The 21,272-nt window shown below is 44.0% G+C and overlaps 1 protein-coding gene across 2 annotated transcripts in view; it reads right to left on the bottom strand.

The window, feature by feature from the left end:
* Nucleotides 1-21,272, bottom strand: part of large2 (LARGE xylosyl- and glucuronyltransferase 2) — a 97,199-nt gene that overhangs the window by 12,701 nt on the left and 63,226 nt on the right. For both annotated transcript variants that reach the window (XM_038700965.1, XM_038700966.1), the window contains 4 exons: nucleotides 15,834-16,030; nucleotides 5,739-6,028; nucleotides 3,328-3,410; nucleotides 445-568 (listed from right to left, as the gene is read on the bottom strand). In XM_038700965.1, coding sequence (XP_038556893.1) covers nucleotides 445-568; nucleotides 3,328-3,410; nucleotides 5,739-6,028; nucleotides 15,834-15,933 — 597 coding nt within the window. In that variant the 5' untranslated portion in view covers nucleotides 15,934-16,030. The remainder of the gene's footprint in view (nucleotides 1-444; nucleotides 569-3,327; nucleotides 3,411-5,738; nucleotides 6,029-15,833; nucleotides 16,031-21,272) is intronic.

A 21,272-nucleotide genomic window follows, 5' to 3' on the forward strand; every position in this document is an offset into this window, starting at 1 on the left:
TAAATCAAGGCTAAACTGAAGAGTGACCCTCCGCCACATCCTGAAATAACATCCAGTTAACACCTAAACAGTCCTCTGATCTCTGCTAATGTGGCATACCATGTGACAGGCGCATGAAAACCCAAGCTGGGACCTCCTGCTTTAGAATTGGTGGCGTGTCAGAACTGTGCAGTCTTTTGTATTGATGTCTCTCAGTCTTTGATGCTCTGTAAACCTGCTCCGAAGGAGATTTATAACACATTTAACTCGACTGTATCCTCACAACTGGCTGCTGCTTTGGAGCTGAGAGATTCTCCTTTGATATGGTAAATGTGGGACGTGACTTTGGCTCACCTTGTCCCAGCAGAGAGCAGGAAACAAGGATACGTAGAGGTGTGTGTGGACGAGGACCGACATGGCTTGTTTTTAGACGAGGTGTGCGAGCGTTTCATGTCGTCCTCTTACCTTGAGTTCGTCTGCGTCGTAGAAGCTGACTTGCACAGACGGGACCATCCAGGACTGAAACAAAGAACTCAGGATGCGATTGGCCACTGTGTCGGTGATGAAATGAAAGTGAAGAGGATTTCTCCTGAGGAATTGAGAGGGAAAAAACGGGAGACGTCAAGGTCAAGAAGGTTCCTTCTGGGGAGAGAAAGACTGTTATGCTAGTTCGGTGTTTGGTTGCGGTCAAAATCTAAAACAAAGGGCGCCTACTGAAAGTTTAAAACACAAAATGAAAACTGTGTTTATGGCTATACTGTTTTATTTTCCTTTTCATTACCCGATTTGCCCCGAAAAACACTCACATTTTCTAAAGAGGATCCAAATAAACAGATTTAACTGTGGTATTACTGTCAAAAAGCAAACCCTCCCACCCTGCAGTTTACAGCAAACAAGATTATGTCTCTCAAAGCAAGTAAAAATCAATATTCAAGCGTAGACTTATGATTTGTGCTCTTTTTTAATCATTACATTTATTCATTTATCTGACGCTTTTATCCAAAGCGACTTACAGCTGCTGTACGTGTCAGAGGTCGCACGCCTCTGGAGCAACGAAGTGTCTTGCTCAGGGACACAATGGTGGATGGGTCACGGTGGATTCGAACCCGGGTCTCTCACACCAAAGGTACTGTCTTATGGGGCGGCTGTGTGGAGCCGGTTGGCCGTTAAACGAAAGGTCGGCGGTTCAATCCCTGGCTGCCCCAGGCTGTATGTCGAAGTGTCCTTGGGCAAGATACTGAACCCTGAATTGCCCCTGGCTGTTCCGCCAGTGTACGAATGTGAATGTTCGTTTCTGTCTGAGCACTTAGGCTCAGTGTATGAATGTGTGTGACTGGTGAATGTAGTGTAAAAGCGCTTTGAGTGGTCGAAAAGACTAGAAAGGCGCTATACAAGTACGGAGCATTTACATTTATCCACTGCGCCATCACCACCCCACTCAATAATTTTAATTACCTCCTGGTTAAAGGATATTTCAGGTGATATTCTATCATTTTATTTCCATTCTAGCAGACTTTATCTACTAACAAGTACTGTGTGTATCACAGCCTGGTGCATCTGCTCCATAGAGTAGTTGTTCTCCAAGTGGGGCTGGGGACCCCCTGGGGACCCCGAGAGGGTCCCCAGCAAAAAGGGGAATCATTTATTTTCATCCAAGTGACACAGTGACAGCATGTCTGACTGTTTCGAGCCTGTTTCTGTTATAAAACATGGAGGACGGAGGATGGAGGACACTGGGACAGAAGATTATCAAACGGGGGTCCGTGGTCTAATTGTGTCAGTTTAGGGATGTGAAAGAGTTTGGGAGCCGCTGCCAAAGAGCTCCTCTGCTGCACCGGGTGACGGTTTCCTTCACCACCACAGACAGGAAGTCAGACACGTTGTTGTTATTCAGAACCGCCTACTAGAGACTACCAGCAACCGCAGTACGAACTACATACTACCCTTCATAGTATGCAGTATGTTAAATGGATTTATTTTACAGTATGCTAGGCCAGGCTTAGCCAGTTTCCTGTTTAGGAAAGTGGAAGTAAACAATTGGAGGAATATAAATAAGCATTTTTTTCTGATTTAATCTCGTGTGAGGGGAACAAGGCTGCAGCCCAGCGGTAACGAGCTACCTGACTACCCATAAGAAGCCCACAACTCTTATTAAGCCTGCTAAGCTAATGTTTAGCAGCGTTAACCTCAGCGAGCTGTCAATAAGAAAACACGACATACAGAAGTTATATTTCTCGCCTCGGCCACCGCTGACGCAGCGATGCAGCCGTTCGCCATTTCAACACTGACCGCTTGTTGAGACCGCCTGATTATTTTAAATTAAGGTTTTTAAAAGTTGTTGTCACCGTTCTGGCACTCTGCATTGTGGGACAAGAGGTAGACTGGTCTGATGTATACTGGAGATCTTTTCACTACATACTACATTTAGGCCACATTAGTACGTGCTGCTAGTATTGTAGGCAGGTTTCAATACAGCCTCGGTCTTCTCATGAGATTTGCTCTCAATGTCAAAGATATAGATGTCACCAGATTGATTCTATAAAACACTTCAAGTTCACAGAAACTCGTCACATGTATTTTCACTCTTTATTGTAAGACCTTCCTGTAAACATGTTCAAGGCCAGAACAATGACCTAAAACCAGTATTTACCGGGGAGAGAGACGGACATGGACTTCAGCCCCACTGAGCGGAAAAACAATTTAGAGAGATAAAAATATCTCTAACACGGGGACAGTTAGACTCCCTGAAAGGTCTACAAGAAGAAGCACTCAAGAGTTTCATTTGCAATTAAAATACAGCTAAAGGAACATCCAGTCATTCTCAAACCAACAGCACATCAAATAGGCTCAAATATAGGAAAGAAAATTGATGTTTAGATCTTTAAAAGCATAAAAAGAAAGAAAAGCAGCACAACGAAGGGAGCAGAGCTGAATGAAGTCAGCAACAAAGCCCAGAACCCCCGTCAACCCCTCATACAAACTTATAACAGAAATACAGTAATTCATTCATTTTAAACTTTTCTTTTTTAAGATTGGAGGGAACGATGCTGGGACTAAGAGAGTTTGGGTTTTTCTTGAATTCACGTGCTTCAAAAAAGTAGATGTCATTAAAAAGTTTCATTTTTACTTTTCATTTCCAGAAACTTCCTATCTTAATGTCCCCCCCCCCTCCAAGTCTGCTACTACTCAAGGATTTTCAAGGCCTGTACAAATCTGAGTAAAAGCCACTTCAGCTTCAAATAAAGAAAAGTGGAGTCGAAACAAGGTTACAGATTCAGAGAGACGGGAAAGGTCTGAAATGAAAATTCAGCGTGTCACATTTTTCTGTTTGTGAATAAACTGACTCACCTGTGAAAGAGGACAGACTTCACCAGCGTGACCACGTCTCTGCTGGCGTTGTGACCGGCACAAACGCACGCTACGTGGATCAGCTGCGGAGACAGGAGACGTGGAGGGGTCAGTTTCAGAAAAGAGGCGGCCTGAAGCCATTTCACTTCACACGTCCACACTTTCACACTCTCTCTCTCCCCTTTTCTCCCGGCAGATTGTAATGACGACATGTGACCACAGCTATCTAACTCCACACCTTGTTGCGAATTTCTGCTTCAAAACAGAAGCTCTACTTTTTAAGTTTCTGAACAGTCACCTCTTTTTTTTGGAGATAGAAGCAGCTCACACCAGACATCTTCCCATAATCCAGGACATTCACAGAACTCTCTGATGTGAAATTTCATATTTAGTCTCTCATATGTGTATGATTTCACATCACCCGCTTTTGAGCAGAAAAGTCTTTGAAAAGTTGGAGCTCAAAGGCTGGAAAAGACATCAAAGAGTGTGTTCCCTCGGATTTTAGTCCCCGTCAACACTGTAATAGTCACCTGAGACTACCTTCGGGTATCGCAGTTCTGATGGTACACGTACAGTATCTCATAAAAGTGAGTACACCCCTCACATCTTTGTAAATATCTGATTTTATCTTTTTCTGAATTATAGTGTAACTTTGCAGTCCCCTCAAAGTAACACATCACACAGCTATTAATGTCTAAACTTCTGGCTGTTGCCAGTGGTTTAGACATTAATGTACTGAATTTGAGTACAAAATGTGTTATTTTGAGGGGACAGCAAATGTACACTGTTATACAAGCTGTACACTCACTACTTTTATTTAACCTTTATTTTACCAGGAAAGAAATCCATTGAGATTTTTAATCTCTTTTACAAGGATGTCCTGGCCAAGATGTGAAACGGCACACAGTGCAAGGTGCTTTACAGTGTAGCAAAGTGTCATTTCTTCAGCGACGTCACATGAAAACATTTAATCAAATATTTACAAAATGTGAGGGGTGGACTCACTTTTGTGAGATACTGTATATTATTTTCACTCCCATATGTAAATGCTGTACATTATATCAGGGGCGTGCAACGTAAACCCAGGTTGCAATATGGATTCTGGAATTGTCATTATATTATTATTTATTTCGTGGTTATCTGCTGCTCACTCGTGTGTTAAGAGGAAGGGGGGGGGGGGGGGGGGGGCGTTTTGGCAGGTGTATGGAGCTCGCAGGCAGGTGAAGCAGACGGCGTTTAGTGAACTCAGACTTCCAGACGACTCTCAAACGAAGGAATAAAGTCTTAGCTGCAGGATATACAGTATGCTGGAGAGCTTTCTGGATTACTGCAAGACATCCCTTTATCTGAAGTGACTGTGGTGAGATTGCGTGGGTTACCTCTGGGATTACTGAACTGCGGCGATTCGCCGTGCCGTCCACCTGGTAACACTATTTCTTTCCTTTAAGAGGGAATGTATTCGTCCTCCCGGCTTTTGTTTCCGGTGTGAAATAATTAGATTTACACATCGTGATTAAAGCAACAAATGGTGTTTGTTTCATGAACGCACCATTTTTTATTAAGATTAGAGTTTATTTCTGTCGTGTTCGGCTTTTCTCTTCACGTTCTTTAAGTAAGGTGAATTCTTGCAACATCCTCCTGGCTGGTGAGGTGTGGTTGAGTGTAAACCTTCCTTTGAACAGTTTTCCACAAGACACTCGATGTCCAATCACCCTGCATCCAGCGCAGAGGTTTATTTTTTTATTGCAGCCTTTAGTTTACTTAAATTTAGAATTTATTATTAGTAGTTATTTATTCTCCCTCCAGTTTGATGTGAAAACTGAAATATTATTGAAATATTATTTGATCTGACAGTCAGTTGTTGATGCAACTACAGGTTATGGTATGAATAATGTATAATATATAATGAATAATAACGCAAGTTAGTGGTCACGATGATCCGGAGCTTTGCTTCAGTTAAAATTCAAAGAGGTCCAGTTAGAGAAAAGTTCCTGAATACCCCTGATCTAGCGTATAACATGAATCGTGCCGTACGCTGCCAACACCAGTGTGTTCTTCACAGAGGAAGTTTCAGAGATGCACAAATCCTCTGGGAACCCTGAGTAACGGAACTGAATATCATATAAATCCAGATACTCCCTGAGATACTTCCGTCAGGCAGAACAGCAGAGTAAATGAAGTAAATATAGTAATAGAAGGAGCTAGTGTTGGAAAAGATGTGTTTCTGATGGAGTGTTCTAAATCACTGGTACATTAAACTCCTGGTAACCCCAGAAGCTGACGCCCCATGTGTGACTGAACTGAAACTGACGGCATGTTAATGTTATTACAAGCGGTAAAACTCGCCTGATCGCCGCCTTGTCTTTTATTTTGGTCTAACAGGTGAACAGCTGGGTGTTGTGTTTCCTGACCTCACACTTCTGGACGGTGGGCGATCGGGGACACTCCGTGTGGTTGTTCTTCTCCTCTGCCGTGTTGTCCCCGTCCTCGGGCCCCGTGTCCGCGGAGGCTCCCCACTGCTGGTTGCCATAGTTGCCGTCCGGCGGCTGGGCGGCGGTGCCTTGCGATTGGCTGAGCTGCAACCGGATCTGGCGGTTCTCTTCCTCCACCTCTCGAACCCGCGACTCGAGGACGGCTCGCTCCAGGACTCGGGCTGCCGGTGTGTCGGCCAGACAGGGAGCCAGCAGGAGGGAGCGACCATCTGTGGAGGGAGACGCAGAGAGATTCAGACGGGTCTGTAACCCTCCTCAAAGATTAAAGCTCGTGTTTCTATGCTGTGTTCGGCTTACATTTTGTCATGATGCAAAGTGCAATAAACAGTTAAACCTTGATTTGTTTTACAAGGACCTGTTGTTGTAAAAACAGCTTTGTTATTAGTTTTCTTAGCCAAATCTCAAACTTGTCCTACAGTGCGACTGTCTCAGGCATGGTTCAATAAATCACAACCTTTATGAAATAAAATGACACATAAAAACCTCAGGCATAATGTCTATTTTAGTAAATGGCAATCATTTATTTCATCCATGTATTTCTAAAAGCGTAGGAGCTTGATACATTTTGTCCTCTGGTGTGACACCATATCTAAATTTGAATTGGACAATTTAACGGACAACCTTATTTGGTTGAAAGACCCATTTAAAGTTAATGGTACTGAAGCCCCCTGTGAAGCCCACGATGTGGTGAGTTTTTGTCTCAATTGTTCAAATATTTAACTTTTTCCAAACCACTATAAAATTGTTTTTTGTACTTTGGTGTAACAGCCCTAAATTATATTCTAACTGCTAATGACAGGTTAGCCATGTATAGCATGTTCAAAACTGGCACAAAAAGGTTGAAACATCCTCTGGTGCGACAAAAATGTCACAAGAGGACAAATTCTCTTTAATTAATAATTCAAATGACGTTTTAAGATTTGTTTAACTCCTTTGTGTTCTTTTTAGGTCAATTTTTAGTGTTTTTAAATGCAAAAATTACAGTAAGAAAGATATTTTCAGCTGTTTTTGCAGGAAAGTTGTACGGTTATAAAGTGTCCTGGAAATACGTCTGAAACGGGACACTTATCTCTAATGTGTATTTTTAGCCACACGGCTCATGAGAAGGAAAACCACTGAAACATCTACACAACAGTTGGATTGTGATGAAGAGTTCAGACCTTCATGTTGCCCTCAGGATGAACTGTACGAACTTAGGTGATCCTAATTAATGTGTCCAACACTTTGGTTTATGATCAAATACCTGCAGAACTAATGACATTCCCATCAGCCTCTGCTGTACACTGTGTTTACTGCTAATTATCTAATGTAACCCAAACAGTATGATCTATAATCAGTGATGTAATATTATAATCTGCAAAGTAAATACATCAGTCAGATAAATGTGCAATATTTGCCACTTGTAAAAAGACCAGAACCTCGAAACTGTGCACCTCCATATAAGATCCATGAAGACACTGAACCAGAAAAGGAAAGTGAGACGTTTTCACAAAAGGCAATTTGAGTATTTACAGTTATATTTGAGCATATTGAGGATGGCAGCTGCTAAGAGACTCTCTGTCTTCTGTTACTCAAACCTTCAAGCTGACAGGAAGTCTAAACCTGAACTCCAGCTTCAAATCGTCTCTTCACAAACCCCGAGGTGACACCACAGACGCCGTGGGTTTGTAGTTGATGGTTCAAACACGCAGAGGTTTGCGAGCGACATGTTCTCGTGAGTCTCACACTTGAAAATTGGCTCATCACACTTGTTCTCCATCTTCCTCCACTTGCCTCCAGCCCTCGCTCTTTCCTGACAGACTGGGGTGTGAACATTCCCAGAGTGCCTCAGGGTGGATGTGTATGTTTTGCTGCTAAAGACGTAAGTGGAAGTAAAAATATGAGTGCTAGCAGAGATGCCTTTGCTTTGAATAAATAACGGTCTTTTTCTAATTAAAAACTGTAATTGATTGAAGTTGACCAACATTTAATTATAAAGAGAATCTTCTCAACTCAGACAGACTCTTGGAGTTATAACATCAGTTGTATCATCAGCTTAATGCGTTTACCAGGTTGCCGCAGGGATAGGTCTGCATGTTCCTTTGTGGGCGTGGCCAGCATTCTCTGCCTGGAGCAAATGACCATATTTGGAAATCCGGCACAGAATGACATCATACCGAGCCATTAGTAGAAAAACAGTTCAAAACAGTGTTCAGAACTGGGGGATAGCTGAGGTTTATGATCACAGGGATTTCTTTTTAGTACTTTTACCTCATCATTTGAAACTTTGGTCATGTTTAATACGAACATCTGACATCGTAACATTGTAGAGAAGTCATAAAATGTGGAAAAGCATAATATGTCTCCTTTAAATCGACTGGAACAGGAGATGTTCACTATGGCAACAGAGCCTGCTCACGTAGATGCAGCTGCTCCTCCAAACGGCGCAGCATTTGTGTTTTTCGTCAGTTTTTTTATTGCTGAAACAATGACCTAGCCATTTAAGCACGGACGACGATCGATTTTCAAAATGCAAATAGGAAATCCATGTCTGATCCTAGTACTTTGTCACCCTATGCATGCTACACACCTCTGCGAAGATAGGAGGCTCAGCTAGCATCTCAAACCGGCCGTTTTTATCCACACCAAAACACACATTAAACATCAAGCATCTGAATGAGCTTATATCACAACATAAATCGCTCTGTAATCACTGTAGACATGGCTGCATTTACTGCCTTGTAGATCTCTCATCAGCTGTAACTCAGATCACTCAAATCACCAAACTCAGACTTATTAGCCAACAACAAACGCACAGATATACATTCACAGTTACAACCGCTGACTTGCTTTTGCCCTTTTCGCTGTCTTCAGTCCAAAAACAGCTGTTTGTGTGTAAAGAGATCGCTGCTGCAGCTATCTTAGTATTGCGCAATAGCTGCTCTTAGGTTGAAGTGTTGCTTTGGACACCCAATATACCAAACGATATGTCTCTTCAATACGGAGAGAACGAGCCCACTTACAGGATGTTCTGTTGTCAAGGTGTGGGTCAGTAAAACATGGGTGTGCTTTCGGTCACAGGAATGTTGATCAATATTCACTGTTTTTAATCAATATTTCGATGTTTTGGAAGCTTTCTGTTATTTGGAACATGGTTGTATGGACAGAAACAGTGTTTTGAAGAAAACTCCCAATTAAAGTGAACATATAAACAGTAAATATGGCTAAAACATGAACATTCGCCTGGTATATTCTGAAATATTGTGTAATAACCGTTGTATATTAGTTTATTTCATCAAATGCATCGTTACAGTTGTGTTTTAGAAGATATTCAGGTGCATTATATTGAGCTGGATGATGGTTTTGATGGTGATATTGCTATTAAAATACACTTTATACCAGACGAGGATGAAAATATATTTTCCTTTATTGCATCTCCATTTACTCTAACAGAAAAATAAATACGTTCATTTAGGTTCAGTTGATCTTCTGACCAGAATTATGCATCCAGGCCTAATGGTTGAGGAGTTATTACAGATTCATTTTGGGTATGTTATTTTAGGTTTTAGTTTTCAAGTGGCTAGAGAGGATCCGCCCGGCCAGGTCAACTGGACCAGAGAGTCGGGATCGGAGCCATGCTGACCGAGCTTGGACTTAAAGGTCCCGTCTAGACAAAATGGGACAATGAGACTGTTGTGCCCACATCTTTACAGACACCTGCTCCATCACCAGCACTCGGCAGGCGGATCGTGTCCGAGTACAAGACTCCGGCAAGATGAGCGGAGGTGGATTAGATCAGTGATGCTTGGTGCTCAAGATGATCCTCAGATGATCACATAAATAGTCTGACAAAGTCAAATATGCTCTGAAGAATTATTATAATAAAGATTGTATATTTTATTTTACATGTTACCATATTCTAAGTTCTGTGTGTAGCTTGAAGGGACTACAAAGGTTTTTTTCCTTGTGCTGTGTAATGATAAATAAACTACCTCGACACCTTGATTCAAGTGGTTTAATATAAACCATATTGTTTCATCTATGATTAGATATTTCTATAATAACCATGTATGACGGTGTGAACCTGCAGAGAATCAGGACCTCAGTCTGCAGCTCCCGTCGCCTTTTTAGAGCTTTATACTGAGTTTCAGCTCATTGTTTATCTGCCTGCCTGCAACTTTACTGGTTTTTGGCGAAAGCCACCGTACACAGCGGGTGGAGAACCCAAAACAGAGCTAACCGAAAGAAGACTGGACTCACATTCATCAGGGGACACAAAGTTACTGCCCCCAAGTGGCCAAACAAAAGCAGTTATTGCAGGTTTAAAGTTGTCCGCCTTAATTTTACAACAAACAAACCCGCAGAGAAAGGTAACTTAGAAACAAACTGAGGGACATGTTTTACTTTTGCTGTGATGCTCGAGGCTCCTGCGTCACCCGCTGAGTTCATTTCCTTCAATCTTTCTTTAAATAGTCACAGCCACCAAAACAGAGCAGTCATTTGTTTGTCCTCTCCTCATTTTAACCGAAGACTCTGTTCATCGCGACGGAGAGCGAGGGTGAAAAAAACCACAAAGCTCAGGTGTTTTTAAATACGAGTTTTCCTGTGAATTTTTATTTTACAATATTTAGATCTGCCAGGAGTTTAATGCATCCCTCTCCCTCTCTCGATAGAGTATACGTCTGGTAATATTCTAGACTTCTCTCAGCCTGATGTGCCTTCTGTCTGAGCTCCATTGTGGTCCAGAATCTATTAAACCATCAGTGAGCCTCGCTGCTGCGCTGGCTCACATGTTCCTTCATCACCATGAACTCACACACACTAGATCTGTACATGCAAACTCAGAGGGGACAAACAGGGCGACGTGTTTATGGCACAACACCCGGCCACTCTGGGCCTCACCGCCTAAACCTTATAATGGCAACCCCCTTCATATGACCTGAGAATCATTTCTGCATGTCAGATCTACACGATTCACGTGAATCACACATGCTATTTTCACCGAAAAGCGACTACTTTGCATGTATGTGGAGCACCACGTTGTGGATTCATCCGCCGCAGAAAATAGTCCAACAATTTCCTCTTTTGTTTGCTATAACTACAGTTAGCCTCCAACTCTCTCTTCATCCATCCCGCTGTGTTTCTGGTCTCCTCCTCCTCCTCCTCCTCCCAGACTCTCCTCCTCCCCCAGACTCTCCTCCTCCTCCTCCTCCTCCTCCTCCTCCCCCCAGACTCTCCTCCTCCTCCTCCCCCCAGGCTCTCCTCCTCCTCCTCCTCCCCCCAGGCTCTCCTCCTCCTCCCCCCCCCCAGGCTCTCCTCCTCCTCCTCCTCCCCCAGGCTCTCCTCCTCTAATCATTGCTCATTGTTTTTTTCCACACACTTACACTCCTCCAGACTCTTCTCCTCCTCCTCCTCCCAGACTCTCCTCCTCCTCCTCTCCCCAGACTCTCCTCCTCCTCCTCCCCCCAGGCTCTTCTCCTCCTCCCTCAGTCACTTCCATCCATCTCTTCTCCTCCTCCCAGGCTCTTCTCCTCCTCCTCCCCTCCTCCCAGGCTCCTCCTCCTCTAATCATTGCTCATTGTATTTTTTCCATATCCTTACACTCCTCCTTCCTCCTCCAGACTCTCCTCCTCCTCCTTCCTCCTCCTTCTCCTCCTCCTCCTCCTCCTCCTCCCAGGCTCTTCTCCTCTCCCTCAGTCACTTCCATCCATCTCTTCTCCTCCTCCCAGGCTCTTCTCCTCCTCCTCCCCCTCCCCCAGACTCTCCTCCTCCTCCTCCTCCCCCAGGCTCTCCTCCTCCTCCTCCCCCCAGGCTCTCCTCCTCCTCCTCCTCCCCCCAGGCTCTCCTCCTCCTCCTCCTCCCCCCAGGCTCTCCTCCTCTAATCATTGCTCATTGTATTTTTTCCACACACTTACACTCCTCCCAGACTCTTCTCCTCCTCCTCCCCAGACTCTCCTCCTCCTCCTCTCCCCAGACTCTCCTCCTCCTCCTCCTCCCCCCAGGCTCTTCTCCTCCTCCCTCAGTCACTTCCATCATCTCTTCTCCTCCTCCCAGGCTCTTCTCCTCCCTCCTCCTCCCAGGCTCCCTCCTCCTCTAATCATTGCTCATTGTATTTTTTCCATATCCTTACACTCCTCCTTCCTCCTCCCAGACTCTCCTCCTCCTCCTCCTCCTTCTCCTCCTCCTCCTCCTCCTCCTCCCAGGCTCTTCTCCTCCTCCCTCAGTCACTTCCATCCATCTCTTCTCCTCCTCCCAGGCTCTTCTCCTCCTCCTCCCCCTCCTCCCAGGCTCTCCTCCTCCTCTAATCATTGCTCATTGTATTTTCTCCATATCCTTACACTCCTCCTTCCTCCTCCCAGACTCTCCTCCTCCTCCTCCTCCTCCTCCTCCTCCTCCTCCTCCTCCTCCTCCCAGACTCTCCTCCTCCTCCTCCTCCTCCTCCTCCCAGACTCTCCTCCTCCTCCTCCCCCTCCTCCCAGACTCTCCTCCTCTAATCATTGCTCATTGTATTTTCTCCATATCCTTACACTCCTCCTTCCTCCTCCCAGACTCTCCTCCTCCTCCTCCTCCTCCTCCCAGACTCTCCTCCTCCTCCCAGACTCTCCTCCTCCTCCCAGACTCTCCTCCTCCTCCTCCTCCTAATCATTGCTCATTGTATTTTTTCCACACACTTACACTCCTCCTTCCTCCTCCTCCTCCTCCCAGACTCTCCTCCTCCTCCTCCCAGACTCTCCTCCTCCTCTAATCATTGCTCATTGTATTTTTCCACACACTTACACTCCTCCTCCCTCCATCTCCTCTTTCCCCCTCACCTCGTCTTCTTACTTTCCTTCTCTCTCTGTCGTTCACCATCTCTTTCTTCTCACCCCTGATCTCCCCTTTCCTCACCTTCTCCTCTCTTGTTCTCCCTCTAACCCCTTGGGAGCAGCAGCTGGCCCACAGCTGAAGTGAGGCATGCTGGGAATGTTCACACCCTCTTCTGAGAGCAAAAGGAAACGACAGCGACGAGGAAGGAAGTAGGAAGGTAGGTAGATGCTTTTTATCATTTGTGTAGTCGGACAGTGGACAAAGTAGAAAACAAAAAGTATAAAAGCACCTATTAAACTGGAGAATGTGTGTTTTTATATTGATTACTGTTACAGATGCATTAACAGAAAAGATTAATCTTATAGATAACTTTAGATTAGCTGTCAGATGAACGTAGTGGAGAGAAAAGTAAAATATTTCCTTCTGTTATGTAGTGAAGTAGAAAGCAGCATTAAAATATTCAAGGTTTAAGTACTTCAGAATTGTGCTTGTGTAAATGTCGTTACCTTTGTTACAGTGTGTGTAATTAATAGTGTTTTTTCACATTCTGAATAGTATAATTTACTACAATTATACTATTAGAAACTGTAAAACCTGCTTCGGCAAAACTGGATTGAACTACAGTCAGGACAAAAAAAGCAACTCTGAAGGGAGAGCGAGACAGAGAGCGAGAGAGACGAGGAGTCGGAGGAAACTAGAGCTGAGGCCACCAAAATCTGATCTGCAGTCAGACGACGCTGGTTATTTCTGAAGTGTTGCTGCTCAGATGTTCTCCTAAAGCTCACTCCACCATGGATCCATGCAGCGTGTCGACTCAGCGGCCATCCACGTTAGAGCGAGAGAGAGAGCGAGAGAGGTTTCCCACCACGAGTCCCTCAAAGTGTACTGTACTTACCAGAAACTGCGTTAGTGTTTGTGCGATATCTCAGAAGAACATACGCAGCCTTAAGAACGCTGTGCTCCACCACAACAAGTAAGTGTGATTACTGGGCCTTTAAATTCAACATTTGAAGAATCCACTCTTTAAGAAAACTCCTGCAGGGCACGACAGACGGGACTCCAGTGTGATGGAAGGGCTACGACATGATGTCGTCACTAGTGGGATGGCAATTAGGAGATAATTATCGTATATTTCAGGACCTGACAGTTAACCTCGCAAGTTTATTTACTGACTGTTACGCCACAGCATGAGAAGTGTTCTTCTGCTCGCCTTAAAGAGAAGATGCCTGCACTCCACCGGTAAGCCCCAAAAGAGAGAATAAACAAGAGTAGGGGGTCATGTGTGTGCGTGTTTAACCGTTACGTCTTAGGTTGGAGTCGGCGCCCTTGTTGCACATCAGTCTCCGTCACCACGGAAATCAATAAAACCACCACAGGGTGCACATGGATCAGGAGAATTCATGCATTAATAAGACACAAATCCATTTTAGGTGATAATGTTTCAGAATCACAGCCGCTTAAATATTAATTTCGCCTGGTCACGTACAGCAGAATGTGTTCACACAGGGATGGCAGTGGAACCACGCGCTTCATAGTTTATTTTGCCGCAATTTCAGAAATCCCCTTCAAATGTTATGGAAACGGAGCCGATCACAGCGTTGTGGTCCGTCCTGCGTTTGCAATGGACATACTGTAGGAAGGCAGAGACATGAGGCTTAAAGTACAAACAATCGCTTTCAGTCTCAACTTTTAAGTCAACATTGACGAGAAGTCCTGAACAGAAAAATGGAGATTTGAACATCTACAGTTCCGGTTTCGCTAACTGCCGTTTCCGGAGGTCACGACTGAGCTTTCAATCTCAGCATTTAATGATGTTAAAACCACAGACGCTCTCAGCTATGCTTAGGTGCTCTGCCGGCAGGAACACCCGCGTTTCATGACAATGTGGTCAAGAGTTGCCGTGAAACCCGTTCTCACTCCCGAGTCGTCACATACGGACACGCGGTCAAGACCCCTTGGCGTCGGCTTGCAAAGCATTAGGAAGCCCTTTAGTGCATGACAGCTAAAAGTAGGATTGCTATGTCAATAACAGAAAAGTCAGAGTGAGGAGGTGGGTCAAAAACCGGACTTTCATCCAGGAGACCAGCGTTTGTTTCCCGCGTGAAACCAAAAGTCAACATTGATCGTTATCAGTGACGTTACGGTTACCTGACTTATTTTAACCCAAAGCCTGATCTTTCACAACGTTAACCACTAGTTTTATTTTGAAATAACCGGATGTTGCATAGTTATTATTGCCAACTTGACCGCTGAGCCCTTCATGTGCAGAAGCGACGGTTAAAGCCTAGCTCACAATACACAAGTTTTTTGCCAGATTAGCCGCTCGGCGACCGTCAGGCTGTGATCAGGGGTAAATCGGCGGCCGCCAGTCGTGTGTGAACTACTCAGCGACGCATCAAAATGCTGACGCCAGCCAGATATCTAGCATGCAAATATCCTTTGTATTTAGAATGTTTCTGTATAATAACAAACAACAGCTGTTTCATGTGTTGCGTCATTTCCTGTTTCACAGGTTTGCTTGACTAAACGTGGTTTGGAGACCAGCGTTGGGTGACACAGCCGCTGTCAGCTCGTGTACGACTTCAAGACTCCCGTCAACACTGACAGCCGTGTAGTCTGCACGAGCCTTACGTGTACTCAGGACATTAAAAAGCAACGCGAAGGATCTTGACCAATAATAAGACAAAAGCAACTTGTAACCAGTACAGTACTTGTAAACTGAGCTCAGGCTGCTGTGCCTGTGACTTTCCGACCGGCCTGTATCAATCTGTGTGTTATAAAACGCTTTTCCAGGAAACAGCTCGGCAGCATTCTCTGAATTGACCTCGGCTGCTGTGATCCAAACAAAAGCGCTGACTGCGGCTCGCTGATGCGGCCTTGGTGGCTCATTGGGATGTCGAAATGAAAAATCAAACCGAACAGAAAATAAAGTCCGTGTTTAAAAATTGAACTTAATAGTCGGATCGAAGAGAAATTGAGCTGAGTTGCAAAAAAAAAGAAAAAGAAAAAATGTTTCATAATTGATGTTTTCTGTTCTCGCTGGTTGGATTCCCCAAACCACAGCTCCACTCTTTCATTATAAATCAGCTTTTCAAAGCCAGTCTCCATGAAAATTACAGTGAGGATTCTCGGATTGTACTGAGTAATGAGAAAATGCCTGGCAGAACTCAATTTGGGTCAATTTCCACGTTAATACGCAGGTATATCTTTAAATGTGCTCGTACTCACTCTCCAGGTTTCCAGCCAGCAGGTAGAGCCAGGTGAGCAGGACGATGGCCGTGAGAGACGCCACCAGCAGCTTCAGGCGTCCGCGGCACAGCAGGTTCATGATGGGATGGCGGCGCTGAGGGCTCTGAGGGTCGGGGGGAGGAGGGGTGTTCAGGTAGGGCTCAGTCCTTCGTCGGTTCCCTGCAGCATCCTTTCATCTGAAGACAAAGGGATAAAGAGTCAAAAGACCTGACAACTAAAATCACTGCACAAATATCCAAAAATATCGTCCTAAAAGTTTTTGTTTTTTTTTCTCCTGCCAAAAATGTATCAATGCAGCTTTAATTGAACACGAACGTCTGAAAAGTGAAGCCTTAAACCTGCGTCCTCTCCAGCAGCCAGCAGGGGGCGACTCCAGCGGCTGCAGAAAGAAAATGTTTCTACTTGTCAGCTGATTTATTCCCTCAGTAAACACTTTCCTGATGAGTTTATGGTCTCAGTCTCTAGTTTCAAGTCTTCTTCAACACAGCATGATGTTCATTTAGTAAATTATGGTCCCATTAGAGGAACAGAGACCAGGAAGCAGGGGGGCTTTAGGGCGGGGCTACAAGCTCATTGACAAGTCACTACCACTCCAACCTGTCAATCAGGATCGAGATGAATCGTATCCACCACACTGTAACTAACCATGAACTTGTTTTGGGGTGTGGTCGGTGTCAGGTCCCTTTTCACAGTCCATGAATGTTAATTGGAACATTTTAGTTACCTAAAATGTCTTGTTCAGGGTTCGGTTTTACTAAAATACACTCCAAGGAGTCGGCTAGACAAGATAATATCACTTTTAAACGAGGATTACGGCTGCACCTTGCTAACCAAGCTAGCTAGCTCCACCCTCTCATCCAAAAATGGTCAGATCTGCTTCCAAAAACCCAAGATGACGACGGCCAAAATGCCAAACTCGAGGCATCGAAACAGTAGTCCACAGACCAAAGAGTGACATCACGGTAGCTATGTCTATGCTTTCATCGCCATGTAAAGGGACAATAATAAAATCTTTGTTTTTTGTCCACTCGAGGGAGTTTTTGATCTGATTGCGTAAAATATAAAGTCAAAGTTTTTTCATTGTTTTATTAATTGTTCCTTTATTATTATTTTTTTTAAACTTCACATTTGATACTGATTGTATAGTTGTTTATTTTATCTATTAATACACACACACACACTATATATATATATATACATATATTTTAAAACAAACAATTTTACTGTTGAATTTACTTTATTTTTTAATATTTTGTTTTTTAAATTATTAATATTGTAGTTTTTTTAACGTACAAACACTTTTTATTTAATGAACTGTATAAAATGAATTGTTCTTTTGTTAGTTATTTATTTGTGACTTTGGCAATCTTGTTTTACATTCATGCCAATTTTGCATTGTAGTGTTTCAACTGCTAACCAGGCCAAACTTTAAGCGACACCACCGCCAAGACCCAACCTAGCACAATTAAGCAATAAGTCCTCAGTAGCACAGGACATCACACACCCACTCAATCACTCTCTTGCCCTGCTGCTGTAGGAGCGCAGGTACAGAGCACTGAGGTGCAGGAGGGCCGGCTTTGGGAAAAGCCTGAACCCCGCAGCCATAAATAACAGGCCTCGCTGAGCCGGCCTGAGAGCGTACTGTTGTTCCTGGATGTTGTGACTGTGTGCCGGTGGTGTCCGATGTGTACAGTGCTGTGAAAATGAATTTCCTCTCGGGGACAATAAAGTCTAAATGACCAGTTGATACAGTTCAGTTTGCATCTAGTGAAAACGTAATGAAGTACAGTCTCTGTGTCTTCAGGCTGGGAGTCGTGAGATCAAATGATCCTAAACTGTTTCAGTCTAATGAGGCTGAACTGAAAGAGGGGGATCAATAAGTGTCACATTTGTAACATGGAAAACCTGAAAAGGGGAAAATCCCAAACAGACTTCTAAACCCTCCCACCGCCAGTCCGTCTCTGTCTGAGCTGGCCTCCCTCGGCGAGCCGAGTCTGGTACGAGCGGGAGGTCTGCCTTTGTTTTACAATGCGATTCATTAATCCCACTTTAATTAGACAGAAGCCTGAAGGAAACCAGACCAGAGGCCGCCGCCGAGAGAAAACAGCAGTGAGAGGGAAACTTAAAGCTGAGTGAACAAGTTTCATCTGGTTTCTCGCAGCCTTTCATCATTAATCTTGAACACATTCTCCCCCCCAACAAACGCCATGTTCACCACCCGATACGTTCATGATGCAGCCACGTTTTTATGGGGGTCAATTTAGTGTGATTGAAATAAAGTTGATAAATTACATATTTGTAATATTTGTTTTTGATCAACCAGAGAAGTCATCCTGTCACGTCCGAATCATTTAGTTACCTTTAAGATTCAGAGTTCACGTGATCCAACATTGCGGTCTGTCAGCTGTCTTTGTTCTAATTTGACAAAATAAAAAGATTTAGAAACATTTCTCAGAGTCAGCAATTTTCTGGGAACTTTCATGGGAAAAAAAACAAAAAAAACTTTTTACAGTGAAAATAGAGATGCAAAAAAGATTTCTAAGACAGTTGTTAGAGTTTAATTAGTCCTTTAAAGTTATTTCAAGAAAGTAAAAATTAAATCATTCTTAATTTAATATTGGAAATGTTGATATACTTCAAATGTCACATGTTCAGCTGACATGCTGCGCAACAAAAGACAGTTAGTTAGATTTAATTAAGTGGGAATGTCCAAACTGAACTCTACCCACAGTATTTCACTTTTAATTGGTACCAGATTATGTTTATTTTCTTTAAACTTTAAAGTATGCTATTTATGAATCACTGTAAAATAGAGCATTTTCTACATTAGTAGGGTTTTAGAAACGTTTCGATGAAAAAGGACACAAAGGGACGAATATCACATGTTCAAAGGATTTGTTTTTTAAATGTTTTTGTTTTAAGACAAAACCCTTTTACTGACTGGCCTTGTGTATTCGGGAGATACTTCAGATGACGAGTTATTTCTAAGAGCAGTTTTGGAGGACACAGCAAAGTGCTGATAACTCTGGTGGAAAACAGCAAGATGAGAAAGGGACCGAACACAGCCGGCCTTCAGAGTTTAAATAAAACATCTCCAACGAAGCAGACCGCAGTCAGGAGGACGGCCTCGGCTTTCTGTCTCTCTGGCTCAAAACAATTCAAACTGAATAAAGTACACAACAGAGCTGCTGACTTTAAAGACGTGTCAGTCATCAGCTGCAGGATGAATGTGAGCGTGCATCTCCTTAATAAGTTCCCACAGCACTGTGTTTACGCCGAGGACACGGTCTCTGGCAGTTTCCTGTCCTCCGCAGCTGATTCAGCTTCACGTTAAAACACAGAAGCTTCCTCTGCAGCGCCAAAGGTGACCTCTTACTCGGTTCAACTGAACCATGGGAACAGCTGAAATAAAAAAAGTTTCATCATCAGCGTCTGATGTTTGATGGACTCCTAGAGTCCGTTGTGTATATTGATGGTCCTGTTATCCAAGACTCTTTGACCTCCCTTTAAAGCCCCCGACATACTTGCTTTTTAACAACGCGCAGGCGTAGACAGGCGTATGCGACGCAAACGGCATTGTTCACATACTTGCCTGCGTACTTTGCGTGTACCTGGAGGATTAAACATCCACTAGGGGGCAGATCAGGACCAGATCATCCCTCGCTGACACCGGATTATCTTCCTTGACAATCTCCGAATTTGCGCAACGTCAAACTGCAGCGACACTTTTAAAGTCTGCGGACCAGCTCCAGGAGTTTTACTGAAACCTCTCTTTTTAAAGTCTGCTGACCTTCTTTTGCGTTTAATGGCAAACCAACTGCATGCCGCCACCACCTGGGCTCGTGGGTGGAACGGGAGATTGCCGCTGACCTGCCGGTCAGATTGACGTGCTGCCCCCACGTTCATGTGCTGAATTGCATCTCACGGAAGCGTAGCGTCAATTTCTGGAGACGTGCACAACCTACGCTCCAAAGGAACGCAGGATACGCGTGGCAGCCATCTTGCGTGCGCGAATGAAACCGCTTCTCTCGTCCAGAGCAAACACCACAATTTAATGGGAAGAGAAGTGAAATCTACTGAGTATATTCCTGCTACCAAGAGGAAGATCCATTTTGAATTGAATGATCACGTGACCTTTCCTCTAATGCTGCACAAACTTACACTTTTGTCCCCTCTGCTGGTGATGCTGATCTAATAATAGCTAAGTTTGTATTCTGTTCATTAAATGATCAAGGGTGTCTTTATTATCCCTGATGGGCGATTTGTTGAACAGCCAGCAGTAACTACGCAAACATCAGACAGACAATATACAATAAATACAATATAAAAATCATCTTGAGTTGTTTGGGTTACTAAGAATGGACCCAGGACGCGTCCCAAGGACCTGCTATATGGCGAGCTAGCAGAAGGCGCGCAACTGGCTGTACGGCCAAGTGTGCGTTACAAAGATGTCTGCAAGAAGGGCATGAAGACGGCCGACATCAACGTCAACAACTAGGCATTCAGAAAGGAAACGAGAAACACAAACCTCACTGCAAAGAGAGCCAGGAGGAAGGCGAAACGGTAACGGCCTCAACAAGTATCGACGTTCACCTGCAGCAAGTGCAAGAGACGGTCGCTCTAGGGTCAGACTCTCCAGCCACTCGTGAAGGTGCAGACGCAGCCAGCAGTAACTATAAAAACATCAGACAGACTATACGCAATAAATACAAAATAAAAATCACCTTGAGATATTTTAAAAGGCCAATGGCAGCAGGGACAAGCAAATTCTTAAGTCTATACGTCCTGCATCTTGGCAGGTTGCATCTGTGACCAGACGGAAACGGCATGAACTCCTTGGCTAGGATCAGCCAGGACTGACGGGGCTCTCTCAAAGTCCTAACTTTGTGCAGAAGAGGAAGATCATTAAAGATCGTCCCTGTAATTCTGCTGCACACCATCGTCAAAGATTGCTTTGCAAGTGTACGAACACGATTGTGACAGACAGCTTACAAAACTAAATGTAACCTCTTGTCAACGACGAGTGAAAACGCCATTATCTGCTGTAAATGTGTGTGTGAACGCTCAGACTGCGCATAGAAATCCACTTCCCCAACACTCAACCAGAAGTTTCAACTTTCCAAGTACATTGACATGATTTATGAGTTAATTAGTGGGGTTGATGTATGTCGTTAAGAGCAAAGAAATGTGCTGAGATGGGAGGAAAAAAACGAGGAGGGAAGAGATGGAAAGAACAGAGAGAGACAGAGAGGATGAAGAGACGTGAGGAGGAGGAGAGAAAGATAAGGAATGGAAAGGCTTGCAAAGGAGAAGAGGGGAAAGGGTAAGCAAGATAAGTAAAGGAGAGGAGAGTAATAAAGGAAAGAAAATAGACGAGATAGTTCACTGACAAGAGCAGATAAGGAAAGGAAAGACACA

Source organism: Micropterus salmoides, unplaced genomic scaffold (assembly GCF_014851395.1).
Source record: "Micropterus salmoides isolate LMB-PRFRI ecotype aquatic unplaced genomic scaffold, ASM1485139v1 Ms_hic_scaffold_6, whole genome shotgun sequence".
Lineage (NCBI taxonomy): Eukaryota > Metazoa > Chordata > Actinopteri > Centrarchiformes > Centrarchidae > Micropterus > Micropterus salmoides.